At 39.8% G+C, this 14,428-nt stretch overlaps 1 protein-coding gene and 1 long non-coding RNA gene across 4 annotated transcripts; one reads left to right on the top strand and one right to left on the bottom strand.

Moving 5' to 3' along the window:
• Positions 1-341: 341 nt before the first annotated feature.
• On the top strand, positions 342-10,557 carry LOC105904685 (cytoplasmic dynein 1 light intermediate chain 1). Of its 3 annotated transcripts, XM_031576661.2 has the most exons (14): positions 342-496; positions 686-759; positions 1,560-1,676; positions 1,797-2,027; positions 3,498-3,667; positions 3,924-4,017; positions 4,139-4,274; positions 4,392-4,503; positions 5,120-5,179; positions 5,400-5,444; positions 5,799-5,919; positions 6,209-6,334; positions 6,919-6,942; positions 9,697-9,769. In XM_031576661.2, the coding sequence occupies exons 1-13, from the start codon at positions 396-398 to the stop codon at positions 6,939-6,941; spliced, it is 1,410 nt and encodes a 469-aa protein (XP_031432521.1). In that variant the 5' UTR covers positions 342-395; the 3' UTR covers position 6,942; positions 9,697-9,769. The 3 variants fall into 3 exon arrangements, with proteins under 3 accessions (XP_031432521.1, XP_012688042.2, XP_031432520.1); XM_012832588.3 differs by lacking the exon at positions 6,919-6,942 and having other exon boundaries at positions 9,697-10,557; XM_031576660.2 differs by lacking the exon at positions 6,919-6,942 and having other exon boundaries at positions 343-496; positions 5,799-5,889; positions 9,697-10,557.
• A 1,899-nt stretch (positions 10,558-12,456) lies between these two features.
• LOC116222422 lies at positions 12,457-14,381 on the bottom strand. The gene is made up of 2 exons (XR_004164643.2): positions 13,931-14,381; positions 12,457-12,680 (listed from the first exon to the last, which is right to left on the bottom strand). It is a non-coding gene; the product is annotated as an uncharacterized LOC116222422 (long non-coding RNA).
• Between the last annotated feature and the right edge of the window lie 47 nt (positions 14,382-14,428).

The following is a 14,428-nucleotide window of genomic DNA, read 5'->3' on the forward strand; positions in this document are numbered from 1 at the left end:
GCGCCTAGAATGTTATAGGTCTACTGATAGGACTAAAAACCAGAGTCGCCCTTTTATACAGGCAAACAGCAGGTGGAGGAGTAGGCCAAACTTGTAAAAAGAAAGGGATAATTTTGCACAATCTGTTAAAGCTCCCCAACTTAATCTGATCGATTTCCCACGCACAGAGAAATACGATGTGGGTATGGCAACTGTATAACTGTGTAAATCCAGTTTAAGTGAAAAAAAAAATCTCTGACACCTCTTCCAATGGTTGTTTTGTCTAAGAAAATCTCATTAAAGTGTTGTCAAAATAGGATGAACTGCAACCCCACCCTTATCTAACTTTATTGGGGCAATGTGCTCACATCCGGGTTCCTGCATTGGAAGTCACTCGCTATAGTAAAGCAGTGAAGATGGCTGCCGTGGGAAGAGCATCCTCTGTGGCAACCCTGCCTGGAAATTACCCCTCTGTAGACAATCAAAGTGCCGAAGAAGATGACGGACAGAATTTATGGTGAGACCTACCACAGGCAGATTAAAGATACAAATGTAAACAGAGGCACATCCACTGAAGTGCCAGTCGGGGCACTACTGTAGCTAAACACGCCAGACGCATGTGAATAGTGATAGCCTACTGCATCAATGCCATTGAAATTCAGTGATTCTGTCATCTGACGTGTAGCCTGTGATGTCTTGCACATAGGTCCTCTATTCTGAGTGAAGTAACAACGCGCTCTCGATCAAAATTACCAGCTGGTAAAAATGTTCTTGTCATGGGTGAGTATTTATGATAGTCCGATATGGTATTTGCGTGTTTATCTTGTCCGTAGCTTGTCTGTGCATTGTGCCTTGCTGTAAGAATGAGTACGGGTCTAGACAGGGAGTGTCTTCTCGTCTTTCTGTAGTCAAGTCGCTTCGTTTTCTTTGTTTCGACTTACAAAGTGACTACCTATCTGAATACAAGAATGACAGGCCAGGTCAAAATTGAGCATAATCCTTATTCATTGTTACATGTTGGTGTGTAACCTCGCGAAAATGCGTCTCAAGTTGCTCGTCCATTTGTGCAATACTTCAAGCAAGTTCATAAACCCACGTGTATCCAATTTGAGCCAAGTCATGTTTACGAATATTTCGCATCGTCTACTGTCATGTCATGTTCATTATATTCATACTTTTTCCTCTCTTTAAATTAGAGAGGCAGGGCTGCTGATAACCCATTAGTTCGGTGTAATGCACCTGCCAGGGCTACACATAGGAATTCAAAGGGCTTTAGTGGCTAAAACAGATCTGAATCTGCACATTAATCGCCGACTTACAGATTTATCTACTGACATTTTTTCAGTTTAACAGACAAAACAGATATATGAAACAACCAATCAAATAAAGAAGCTGAATAAAATCCAGAGAATTCATGAATGTTGTTTAATCTGCTTCTCACTCTGGTCTTTCTGCGTGCTATACTGACATTCTCAAATATCAACCAATTGTTTCAATGTCTGATGTTATTAACTCTCTTTGGCATTATAATAAGCCTTGAGACTTAAAGACAATACTTTCCTGGGTCCTTTCTTTCTCAGGTGAAACCGGGGCTGGTAAAACTACTTTGGTTGCCAAGCTCCAAGGTGTGGAGGAGTACATGAAAGGAAGAGGATTAGAATATATGTACTTTAATGTTCTTGATGATGACATTGATGGTAAGGATTGTCTTAGTTGAACATCTTTTTAGTTGGAAATATCGTTAGAAAGTGCTTTCAGGACATTTGTGTTAGTATTAAGAAATAACCATTATTTTCATTTTATTTTGCCCTATGTAGACCATACCAGATGTAATGCCTGGGTATTGGATGGTGATCTGTACCACAAAGGCCTTCAGAAATTTGCTGTGTCTCAGGACAACTTTGCCAACACTATGATCCTGCTGGTGGTGGACATGTCAAGGCCCTGGATGGCAATAGACTCATTACAGAAGTGGGCAAGTGTGGTCCGGGAGCACATCGACAAGCTCAGGATCATTCCAGAAACAATGAGGGACATGGAGCAGAGGTGTAAGTCAACGCCTGTGGGAGGGGGGCACACAGAGAGGAGCATTAGTTGACATCTAGTTCAATCTAAAGTGCTTTTTTGTATGCACAGTATATAGACACAGTACAATGTCACTCATACCTGGGTGGTCTGGTAGTTGAAAGTAACACGTAAATCATAATATCATAATCTAATACAAACAGTGTACGGGTTAATATAGGTGGACATTATGTATGTATGTCACTGAAAACTCATGCTTTTCCACACTACGAGTTGTGCAGGGGAGTGCACACTATAGTTATTGTTTGTATTTTTGTAGGGGTGTCAATTTAAACCTTACACATTCGCAGTCCTTTGAGTGCGCACGCTTCTGTCATGGCAAGACAGGCCAGTAGAGAATGTGTCATTTTATTATAAAGATTTTGAATATTATAAATATTCTTTATGGGAGTTTTATAGTAGAATAGCTGTAGAGATACCCTGAGGATGTATGATTTGTGTTTTTCATGCTTCAGATCTCCTGAAAGTGTTCCCTTGTCCCTCCAAGAACAGTGTACTAGCTCAGTGATACATTCATACTATGAATGAATGAATTACATTATGAACATGAGAGTCATAGTACTCTTGTTTGTCATGTTTATATTCTGACAGTGCATATCCATTCTCAATGGACGACTTCTACATCATTTACCCAGTTATGTTCACATGACTTACTCTCATTATTTACTTTAATTCTGTTGTCCTGCCAGAGGATGGCAGCACAATGATATTACATAATGTCTCAGGCTACTCCAGCCTGCCATAGTGCTAGTCTGATCAATTATACACACAACATCCAACATCCCACTGGTGAGTTAAGAGGGTCATTACAATTTTTTAAGATAAGTTGATGCATAATAATAGATGGATTACTAACAAAACAGACAATTTACATAATTTAGGTGCTTCCAGATCTGGCTGTCAATTATTTTCCAACTGATATTCATTAAACTGCTATCAACACATAGCCCGACACAGGCTGCTGTCTGTATTCATTATCATATTTGGCAATGCTAGACCTGACATCAGTTTAAAAAATGAAACACAGGAAAAGCAGTCAGATAAGATGGAACTGTTAAGGGACTTTCCTGTCCATGTGTTTCCTGTCCAGTACCCCAAGTGTGGTGAATGGAAGGAAAATCCTTAGGTTTTACTCCGTTGTATTACTTAGCAATTAAAAGATAATTAAAGGATTAAATGAACAAAATGTTAAATGAAAAAAGGTTCATATAATGGCAACCTTTTAAACTATTGTGCATTGATCTTATGGAAGTCGAGCCACTTAGAGGATGATATTGTTTGGCTGATGTTCTCTAAGTGATCATTATCAGTTCAGATCAATACTGACCAGCAATTTTCTCTGGGCTAAGTAACTCACATGTGTGAGCATCTGCCCTCATTTCTGCTGCTCTATATAACACACAGTCTCACTCTACATCTTACATCTGTTTTAGTGGTGAGACAGTTCCAGGAGTACAGAGAACCAGGCGATGACCTAACTGCCTCTCCCCAGAGAAGAAACCCCACCATGGGTGAGCCAGATGATGACGATGTCTTACTCCCACTCGGGGACAACACACTCACACACAACCTGGGGGTCCCTATGATGGTAGTATGTACCAAGGTAAATTCACTCAACATTCAATATTCTTTATTGTGTCAACTTCAAACATTTACATATCTTAAAAGCATCTGAAAACATGCCTCCTTGCACAATTTTGTCAAGCATATACGTACATACATTAGTTTTCTGGATATACTTTTTGTCCTGGTCACCTGGTAAATTAAAGTCAGTGATTTTTCTCTCTATCCACTACACTCTAATATCTGACCCCCTTTGTTTCCCTTAAATCTTTCTGCACTCTCATGACCCTCTTTAGTGTGATGCTATTGGCAGTTTGGAGAAGGAGCATGATTACAGAGATGAGCATTTTGATTTCATTCAGTCACACATTCGCCACTTCTGCTTGCAGTGTATCCTTTAACCATGGCTGTTATTCAGTAGAACACAAGAGTCTGATACTTTTATTTAACAAGAATTAGCATTACAGCATGAGTCTCTCTCTCTCATGACACCTTGACATGTACCTTACAGATGGGTCTGCACTGCTTTACACCTCAATGAAGGAGAACAAAAATCTCGATTTGTTATATAAATACCTCATCCATAGACTATATGGGTTTCCTTTTAATCTCCCTGCTCAAGTGGTAGAGAAAGACTCTGTATTTATGTAAGTATATGTGTCCTAATATATGACAGCATCAGGATATACATGGATGTCAGTATCACATGTATGTTTGTCCTTGAACATTACATTTGTTCATCTCTGTATGCACTACAAATGTAGCCCGTCTGGTTGGGACAATGAAAAAAAGATAGCCATCCTGTATGAGAATTTCCAGTCTCTGAAAATGAATGACAACCTTGAAGACGTTATTGTTACACCTCCATTGAGAAAGGTAAAGTATACGCATACATACGAACACTGATTCCATAGATTGACACCAAGGTAGTTAGGGGTGAGTCAGGGGTGTTAGTGGTGAGTCAGTGGTGATTCACATAACTTGGTTCATGTCTCTTCCTGCTTCTGCAGTGAACTTGATTAACATTTCACACTATTCGGCCTGCACAGATGTGTTCCATTGATTAACACTTCACACTATTCGGCCTGCACAGATGTGTTCCATTGATTAACACTTCACAATATTCGGCCTGCACAGATGTGGTCCATTGATTAACACTTCACACTATTCGGCCTGCACAGATGTGTTCCATTGATTAACACTTCACACTATTCGGCCTGCACAGATGTGGTCCATTGATACAAACCTAAAACGCCTATCAGTGCCACTCAGCAAAGGATGGTAACTGGCATTAATGAAGTATTTGCTGCAGAGGTTGATTTGGGGCGAACGGCTCAATCCATGGAGATCAATAGAGGATAATCCCCTTTGAATAAGGATTATATGGCCAAAGCGTTGTGCTTGGAGTATGGAGTGAAAAAAAACTGCAATTGTGTGGGAATGTATGGTCTTTTAAAATAGCTCTGTCTTAAGGGACTCTTTCTTTTTGAAGTTTGTACATGAAAAGGAGCTTGGAGCAGAAGATGACCAGGTGTTTCTTGTGAAACTTCAGGTGAGGAGAGACTTATACTCACTAATATACACACCACGAAATGTCACTACAAAACCCCTTATATTTCAAAGCTACATGCTTACTTGAAATGGGACAAATGTTATAAAATGTTGCTCTTAATTCACAAGATATTTTTAGGGCACACCACTACTAAAAATCCTTCATGATTTAATGCCATCTGAGCTCAACCATTTTCTCTGGCATCTCTCCCTCTCCTTAGTCTCTTCTGGCCAAAAATCCTCCAGCTGCTGCTGGGAGACCCGTGGTAAGTATATGCCCAGATACGATGTGTCATGTAGAATTTAATTTACATGGCTTATGGTTGTTCATTAGATGACAGTCGTAAAAGGCATGTAAAACAAAACAGAACATTTTTCCTTAGCATTATTTACAGTAGAAAGCTAATCGTGTCCTTCCTCAAATCAAATTGTATTTTCACAAGAATCTTTTAAAATGCCTCCAGAGTCTGTTGACCTGTGTTGGATGAGGGCTATATGGCCGTCGATATGTATATCAGTGTTGATGAATATAAAAATGTTGTAATGTTTCAACAAATGTTTGTCTAAAAAGTCAAATTTTGAACAGAGAACATAAAATCTGTTTTGTTGCTTTGCCCCAGGATTCCACCAGTAGGGGGCCAAGTGGATCCCCGAGGGCTACAAACCGCTCTGCCACAGCCAACGTAGCCAGCGTGATGCCCATGCAATCAGGTACCAAGAAGATAGATCCCAACATGAAAGGTGTGTATACTGGACATGCCTCAAATGTGTGGCTGCATGCCTCCCACCTTCCGTTTGAACTTCTCCTCTCTTCTGCTTCCCACCTATCTGGCTCGTCCACTTTTCCAGCGGGAACCTAAACATTCCTGCAACCCTTTTCTGAGGAATGGCCATCTTTCATGTTATGGGCTTGCATGGTTCTGATTCTTGTTCTTCTTTTTCCCCCACTACAATCCAATATGTCTGTTATGATAATATTGAGGTCATTGTTCTCTTTTTTTCTGCTAACTGTAGTTGTTTCCATCCGCAGGCGGCCAGACCAGTGAGGGCGTCCTGGCTAACTTCTTTAACAGCCTACTGAGTAAAAAGAGTGGCGCTCCAGGACCAGGGGGGAACTCGACAGGAAGCAGTACCCCCGGGACCGTCAGGAAGTCAGGTACAGTACACCTCGGCGGCGAACTGGTGGGCAGTTTCCTGTCGTCCTGAACAGGGTGTAATCGAATCTAGAAAAAGGTTTATTCCAAACTGCCTGATCAATAACTTGTAATCACAAATTACCTCAGATTTCCAGCTCCCTTCAGATGCAGTGCAATCATCCAGATAGTACCTGTGTAAAATCGGTCAGCTAACGATCAGAAGCAGTATTTGGGAAACTTAACTTAATACGTGACAGAATCACTAAAGCCAATTTAAATGAATTGATGAAATGATCAGCTGCATCTGAAGTAAGACAGACATCTGTCTTGTGAAATATTAGATGATCATTTTTTACTGTGTTGATCAGGCATCCATATTAAATGAAACTGATGCAGTCTGTACTCTTTTTCTTCGTTTCCAACCTTTCTGGTCACACTGTCATCGTCATCAAAGTTTTTCCTTCATGTCATCTTCCCATACATTTCTTGTAACTTTCACAACTGGTTGTGTCCTCCCTGACACGTCATCCTTACCACTTTCTGTCGAAGAGCTTCAATTCCTCATAATTCATGATGTCTTTTCCACTTCCTGTATGTGTGTCAGTTACGGGATGCTGGCCTCGCTAAGGTCAGTGTAGCTGTAACTCTCTCGCATTAGCGCATTTGACAGACTCTTCGAGCAAACGATTGATAGCCAATAACGCATGTTTTTTTTTAATGGCAACAATGCATGGCCATAACATTGATCACAAAGATCTGAATTTTTTTTTTATCTCAACTGCGTGATTGCCTAATGGAATGCTGCTGTTTGAATATTCGTGCATCTCCTTTCTCTGCCATTGTCTTTTAAATGTTTTGTCCTCCATATTTCTCATATCGCCATGGCTTAAGTTGCCTGACACTCCTGTATCATGATTTAACAAGGACAGCCAGGACGGCCATGGTGATCCTCTTTCTATGGTGTAGTAGAGTTTTAAACACAAACTCACTTTTGAAGCTCCTGGAAGTCCTGTGTGTTGCATGTATGCTGATCAGTGGTGCTGATTATGGTGCTTGTTTTGAATACAGTTCCAGTTAGGCATTAGGGAAGTAACTCAGGAAGGGAGGTGTAAAAGCATGATTCAGTTGTACCAAACCCTCAGGAAGTTTCTAAGTTCAATTCTTAGAGCTAATTTTTAGCTTTCAGTAATGTGCATACTGACACTGATCAGCTGTTTTTGTGTTGCATTTTGTAAAATGTTTTAAATACATCCTCATTGACTTATACACAATCAGACTGCTGCATTAATAGCTTAAACCCCAACATCCCAGGCATAAAGTGATGGTGGCATGGAAAATCCTTTTCAACATGGAGAATGTTTTAACATAATTCAGTCTAAAAAGGGGAGGCCTATCTGCATGAGGCCAGCCCAAGAAAAAAGGTTATGAAAATGACGAGAGGTAAACGTGTGGTTGTGCACGTAGCAAGGCGATGGGTGACAAAAGAAGCACACCAAAATATGTGTAGGTGTAATAAGATTAACGATGAAATGCAGTTTATATAATAATAAAATAAAATAAAAAACAGTGGTGAGTGTAAGTTGTAACATCATAAAAGTACACCCAAGTAGTTTATACCAAAGTTGACCCAGATGAAACAGATGACTTCCATTCCATTCATGCAGAAATTCTTTGCAGTTAGTGAAATGGAATGTTAAAGCATTTTTTTAGATACTTTATTAATCCCCTGAGGGAAACTTGGACTTTAACCCATCTGTTGGGAGCGACCACACACACACACACACACACACACTTGGAGAAGTGAGCAATTAGCGCACACATTAGGAGTAGTGAGTCCACACACACATCCACAGGAGTGAGAGCACACACACAAACATCCACAGGAGGGGGAGCACACACACAAACACACACATATCCACAGGAGGGGGAGCACACACACAAACACACACACACATCCACAGGAGTGAGAGCACACACACACACACACACACACACACATCCACAGGAGTGGGAGCACACACACACACACACATCCACAGGAGTGGGAGCACACACCCAGTGCAGTGTTCAACTGCAGTGCCCAGGGAGGAGTTGGGGGTTTATTTATTTATTTATTTATTTAGCAGACGCTTTTATCCAAAGCGACTTACATATGTGCGACTTACAATGTATACACATTTTACATTTACACTGCACATCAGGAGCAATTAGGGGTTCAGTGTCTTGCTCAAGGACACTTCGACAGGGAATCGAACTAGCAACCTTCTGATTACTAAACGACTTCTCTACCACTGTACCACTGATGTGTGTTAGGTGCTGTTCATTCATTCAGGGGATCTCACCATCACCCTTTGACCCCAAACTCACATCTCTCTAACCTTTAGGCCACGGCTGCCCATTTTAGTGACAAGTCAGTTTTCTGAGCACACAGCAGATATTTATTTTACAATTTACATGCTAACTCAGAATTCATCCACTTTCCGAAGATTATCACACCTACACATCTCTTGAGCAATACCGTGTTAACCGCAAAATGTATTTGTGTATAGTGGTCTTCCTTAGAGGTAGGGTAGGCGATTCTGGAGAAACCAAAAAGAGGAACATACATTTTGAAAGTGTATTGTGATAGGCAAGCCAACAGATCAAATACCCCACTGACTCATCGGCCCCCGGGTAATTTGAGTTTGAGACCCCTGGGTTAAAGGGTTAGGTTATAGCTTGTTATGCTAACTGCCCCACCACCAACTACAAACAAACAACTGCCTGGCTCCCTGTCCCTGTGGTGGTTGCTTATATTGAACTGTCAAGCCTGGCTTCTGAACCATTTAGTCCTTATCTCCTTTGCTGCTCACAGACTACTGTGGTTGAGTGGATGGTCGACTCACAGCCAGACTAAGAGATGGAGGCATGTTGGGTGACCGTGCCTGCACAACTCCCTTAACCCATGTATGGAACTGTGCTTCTAAGTTTGCGTCACAGAGTTTGTGTTAAATATGGAGGCCTTTCGGTACACCGCCTTTGTTCCCCCGGCCTGTACTTCTGTCTTACTTCTTGCTTTGACTAGCTCGCTGGCTTCTATAGCTGTATGTCTGCCTAGCTTTGTAGAAACGTGCAATGAGTGCACGGGCAGAGTGCATGCATTTAGGGAGGTAGACAGGCAGATAGGCCATCCAATCATTTCATCCAGGACAAATGAAATGATCGGACAGGCTTTTTACAGCCCTGCCGCTGCCATTAGTGACAGATTTTTTGCTCTTTGTTGTCGGAGCATTTCATCTATCATTGCTGTAAAAAAAGTGTTCTGGTTTAGTAAAACATCTACATGGCTTTGCAGCAATGTCACTATATTGCATGTTTGCATCACATTCTGTTGTCTTTCCAGGTTCCAAGTTGGGCTTGTCAGATGTCCAGGCAGAACTGGATCACATATCTAACAAATCGGATCTGGAACCTTCTTCCCCCACCACCACTCTGTCCCCCATCGAGTCAAAAGAGTCCTGAAGGCTTTTTGCAAACACGTTGACTTCTATGCCTTTCTTTTTTAAAGAAGAAATCCTCCAACCTTACCTGTCTTTCCCCTTCATAGTGAAGCAGCACTTTAGTTACAGCACAAAACAGGGTCCACAAAGCAGAATCATAAGCCTAGGTCTCTTGCATGTTTGCCTGTTTAGATGCAGTTTTGCTGTACAGGAGTTTGGTTGCGTGGTATGATGACATGATTGGGAATAATCCACAAGTAGGAATGTTCTGTTGTTCCAGGATCTGGGAACTCAGTGGAAGGCTACTGTTTGTATCTGATAAAAGCTCCATGTGTTGGTGCTTATTGTTGTTCCTGAAACACTGAAATACTAAATACTTTGGAGGTATGTACTGTATATGTTTGGTTTTTTACTGGTTCAAATATTTGCAGATCGTGTGATCCAAATGGAGGGTCAGACCATACATCATTCACAAACATTTGTTATTTTGTGGGATACTTGTCTATTCAGTGTCAACAGAATAGCTTAACTTGTTGACTGGGAAGGGACGGTAAGCCTAACTACTCTTTTATGCACTCAGTCAATCAGTCATATATGCACAACCCTAGATAAAAGGGAGATTTAATTTATCCTGGTTATGAAAAATGGTGTAGTGGTGGGTTTGGGTCAATCCTGCCACTGCATATATTGTATGGTTCAATCGACCTGGTATGTAAAGATAGGGTTCCTACTGCTTTGAAATAAATTGCATTTGTTTTATTATATTCCTGCACATGGGTGGTGATTTACTCTAAAGCATTGTTGGTGTTTAATATCAAAATACATCGCATATGACACATTCACTATCTGTTTTTCCAATCCCTCTCTTACTTAAAAAAAATGGGTGGATGTTTTGAAGCCATGGGGCCTTATGCTGCAGGTGTGCATATTGTATTTAAAACCACTTTAAACCAGGAGCATTATTAGCTAAGAGCAAAATGAGAAAACAATACCATATGTATTAACTTTTCCTATGAAAGAAGAGATATAGGAGAGAGATACAGTTAACCTACAACACATTCTGATTCAGGCTTCACCTTTCCCCTACATGGCCTCTTCATAAGCCTTGTCTTTAGGATCTATGTTGCAAATCCTTGAAGGCAGGACAAAGTCTGTCCAAATGAGTGAATATTCTTATGAAGAGTATTTGCCACTTAATTTCTTGGAACCAAGAAAGGGCGCAGTATCTGAGCACACATTTGTCACAGTTAAGCTGTCTCTGCAGTTTTCATGTGACTCACAGAAAGTCAGACAGATTTACTGATGAAATGATGTAGCCTGGGTATGAGTACAAGGTATTGTTCTTTGAAAATTCACATCTTTTTTTGCATCAAAATAATGCACAGTTTAGATTCAGCAAACTCAATTACGCACAACCCACATGCTGGTATGTTAACATTTATTAAGACTAGGTCTATTTCTTTAACAATGTGATATTTAATTAGGCCTAATGTCTGAACTTAAACTGGAACTCAACCAAATTCAAAGGGCTACTTCTACTGATGGTTTTAAGGTGTATGTTTGCTCACAGCTTTGTAACTTTGATTTGATTTGACTTTGTCATAGTTTGTAATAGACAAAATAAAGGATCGTCCAATAGGCTTATGCAGAAGTTAGTTGTGCCGTGGCCTCTGAGAGCCTTGTTCATGAAAGTCGTCCAACTCAGTCAAATGAACCTTATGACTTTACTGTGTGGGACAATGCAACTGGCATGTGTCAATGGAGCCAAAAGAAAAGTTACCAGAATTATTACCAGACAGTGATCTACAAAGTAGCCAAACCTAAGAAGTTATTGCACAGTTTTTTAGAAGATGATCATTGGTGGAAATTATTACTGCAGAGGTATATAGTGTGGGAGTGACCGTCCTCATTTTGTATGTGACGGATAAGCATTCTCAAGTTCCCTATGAGAGAATGAATGGGATTTTTAGAAAATGGATAAAATAATGCCCGTGGTAGTTAAATAACCGCTTGAGATAACCCATATTTGATTCTGTTCAATAAAAAAAAAATTCTTCTCTATGTAATTATTATCGGAGAGGCAACCATTATTTGTACCTACATTGACACAGATCTACAGTTAATTTCATTATTAATAATCATTGTTTTCTTTGTCTATAATGCCAAATGCTAACATCACAATTGCTGAGGTCTCCATTTAAATCCATAAATTAGGCTTAATGTGTCACATGAATTCTAAATCTAGACATTACAGTACAGGTTATTACAGTGCAAAAGAAAGACATGATTACTTCAGGAAGTATTATTATTATTATTATTATTATTATTATTATTATAGCAATTAGTATTATAAACCAACATTGTAAACATGTTTGAACATAATTATTTAAAATAATCTCTGAATTGAATTAGGCCTAGTTTATGTCGAAGTGGAAATTGCAGAAGATTTTGAACTCGATAGAAGGCCTACCATCATACAGCTGTTCAAATTTACTAAAGCACGGACAATTCTCTATTAACAAATCCTGCACACGAGGTGTGGTATTTTGCTGTTCTTATAAATGTATTGTTTTTTCAAACAATATCCTGTAGGCAACAGAATCACCTATGTTTCATTAAAGTTGGTATATTTGATAACAATTCAAGCACATGAAAATGTTTTATTTGTTTGACTGATTATTTATTTTCATTCATAAACCAACTTGATTCCACATTGGAATTTCCACATTTGGCCATACATACTGCATTTCAATTTAAAACGCTTCTGCGAAGGATGATAGTCCTCTGTTTCCTCACTTATAGGCCCACTATCCTCGCTCCTCGCTTTCTGTGATGAAAGGAGATGTCCTTCCTGACGTCTACATTGGAAAGATTTCCAGGGCATAATCTGGAGGACAAGGAATGACGACAGAGGAAGCATGCACATAACTGCAGCGTTAGAAAAGTGTCAACATTTACAAATAAATGTCATGTGATTCACAAATGTATTTCCTGATTATCATATATTTGTTACGCGATTCACAAATGTAAACACTGTCACATTTATTTAAAAACATATGGAACAGTGGAATTCCCCCTCATGATGGATCATAACACTTGCTTTTTAAAACCAGCCCTATTATGTTGTAAAATAAAAATCTATTTTCTGAACTCTTTCTGTCTAACTTGTTTTATTTGACTATGTAGGCTACCTGTAATTTAATAGTAATCTAGACAATCAATATTAGGCAACATAAGCATACACATTGAGCTGGTAGAAGAAGGTGTGACTCAATATAACTGAGTGAAAATGTTTAGTTTGTATGGGCAAGGTATTGTGTTTTAACATGAGCTAAAATATGGTTTGAAATTACTGGGTGAAATAAACCCATCTGTCTGTATTTGTTTATCCCAGCATTGGGTTGGTCCTAATTACCCAGCACCTGGGTTAGTCCAATGGTTTCTCAGCAGGTTAGAGTGCCCTCTGCAGCTGCTTTGCTTCATGAAAGCAACCTGCTTGAGATGGCAGGTCTGATGACTGGCAATTCCTTCAAATATTCGTAGTTCAAGCATGTATGACAAGGGGTTTAACAAGACAAACACGTTACATTCCCTCTTGATGGGCATCTACCAAACGTGTATATCATTTGTAGGCCTATGCAGATCTCTACTATGGTGTGGTAGGGGAGTGTGGTAGTCCACATGAATGGACACTGCTCAGATGTAATGCAGTGTAGTCACATTCAATCATGCCCTTGAATTTACGTTCATGTGATTTGCTTCAATTGAAAGAGACATCTGTTGGCCTGCAGATAATGTCCTTTTAAAAAAAAAAATGCATTTACGAATGAAGTCGCGTCAAAAATCCACAAATACATGCAGGGATGTTCACAAATAGTAAGCAGTTTAAATGCACGTTTGTAGTCTGTAAAGAAATGTAACAGCGTTGGCTTTTGTGAATCGTGACATTTATATGTGAATCAGGAAATACATTTGTGAATTGCGTGACATTCATTTGTGAATTTAAAAACTATTCTAACTCAATAAGTAACCGTTGGGGTCTACCTCTGATAGACTGCCAGATAGTTACCGCTAAATATTTTTAAAGGCTCAGTTTTTCAGTTCAGCAGCTTATGAAAAAACGTCAGGATTCTTTACCTTTACCTTTAGTAGTGCATCACAGCACCCAGCAGCTTTAAGGCTTTTTCAGGTTTTTTTTTAGGTAGCAGAAGGAAGTGACACTCTATGGGAGGCGACCGGAAGTTTGTAGTTTTTATAGTGTAGTGTAACACATACACATATATACATGTATATATATGTCTATGGTGTAACATGTCTATTACGTCGCCCCGTCTTGGTTATCGTACGTTCAGGCAGCTGGGAATTAGGAAAATTCCTATTTCGGAACGCCTCACTTCCGAGTTGAAGCGTTCACACAATGACCAAAAGCAGACAAAAGTATTGAGAATCAGGTATCGTTAAATAGGCTAGCTAACCAGAAGGTTAACATTACGTTAGTTGCACAAAAGTGAACTGCGCTGATGAGTACAACCTAAATAAACAATGAAAAAAATCTCCCACTTTCCTTGAGGGATGTTCCGAGTTTGACAGGCGTTCAAATGTATTCTCCCACTCGGAACTTTCCCACTTCCCAGT

The sequence above is a fragment of the Clupea harengus genome, chromosome 11 (assembly GCF_900700415.2).
Source record: "Clupea harengus chromosome 11, Ch_v2.0.2, whole genome shotgun sequence".
Lineage (NCBI taxonomy): Eukaryota > Metazoa > Chordata > Actinopteri > Clupeiformes > Clupeidae > Clupea > Clupea harengus.

What these genes read in the sequence shown, in the direction of transcription:
- LOC105904685 (XM_012832588.3), top strand. Translation starts at nt 396, where the DNA reads ATGGCTGCCGTGGGAAGAGCATCCTCTGTGGCAACCCTGCCTGGAAAT. An exon ending in TGATGGTAGTATGTACCAAG is followed by an intron (nt 3,668 to 3,923) that starts GTAAATTCACTC and finishes GACCCTCTTTAG; the next exon opens with TGTGATGCTATTGGCAGTTT. An exon ending in TTACACCTCCATTGAGAAAG is followed by an intron (nt 4,504 to 5,119) that starts GTAAAGTATACG and finishes TTCTTTTTGAAG; the next exon opens with TTTGTACATGAAAAGGAGCT.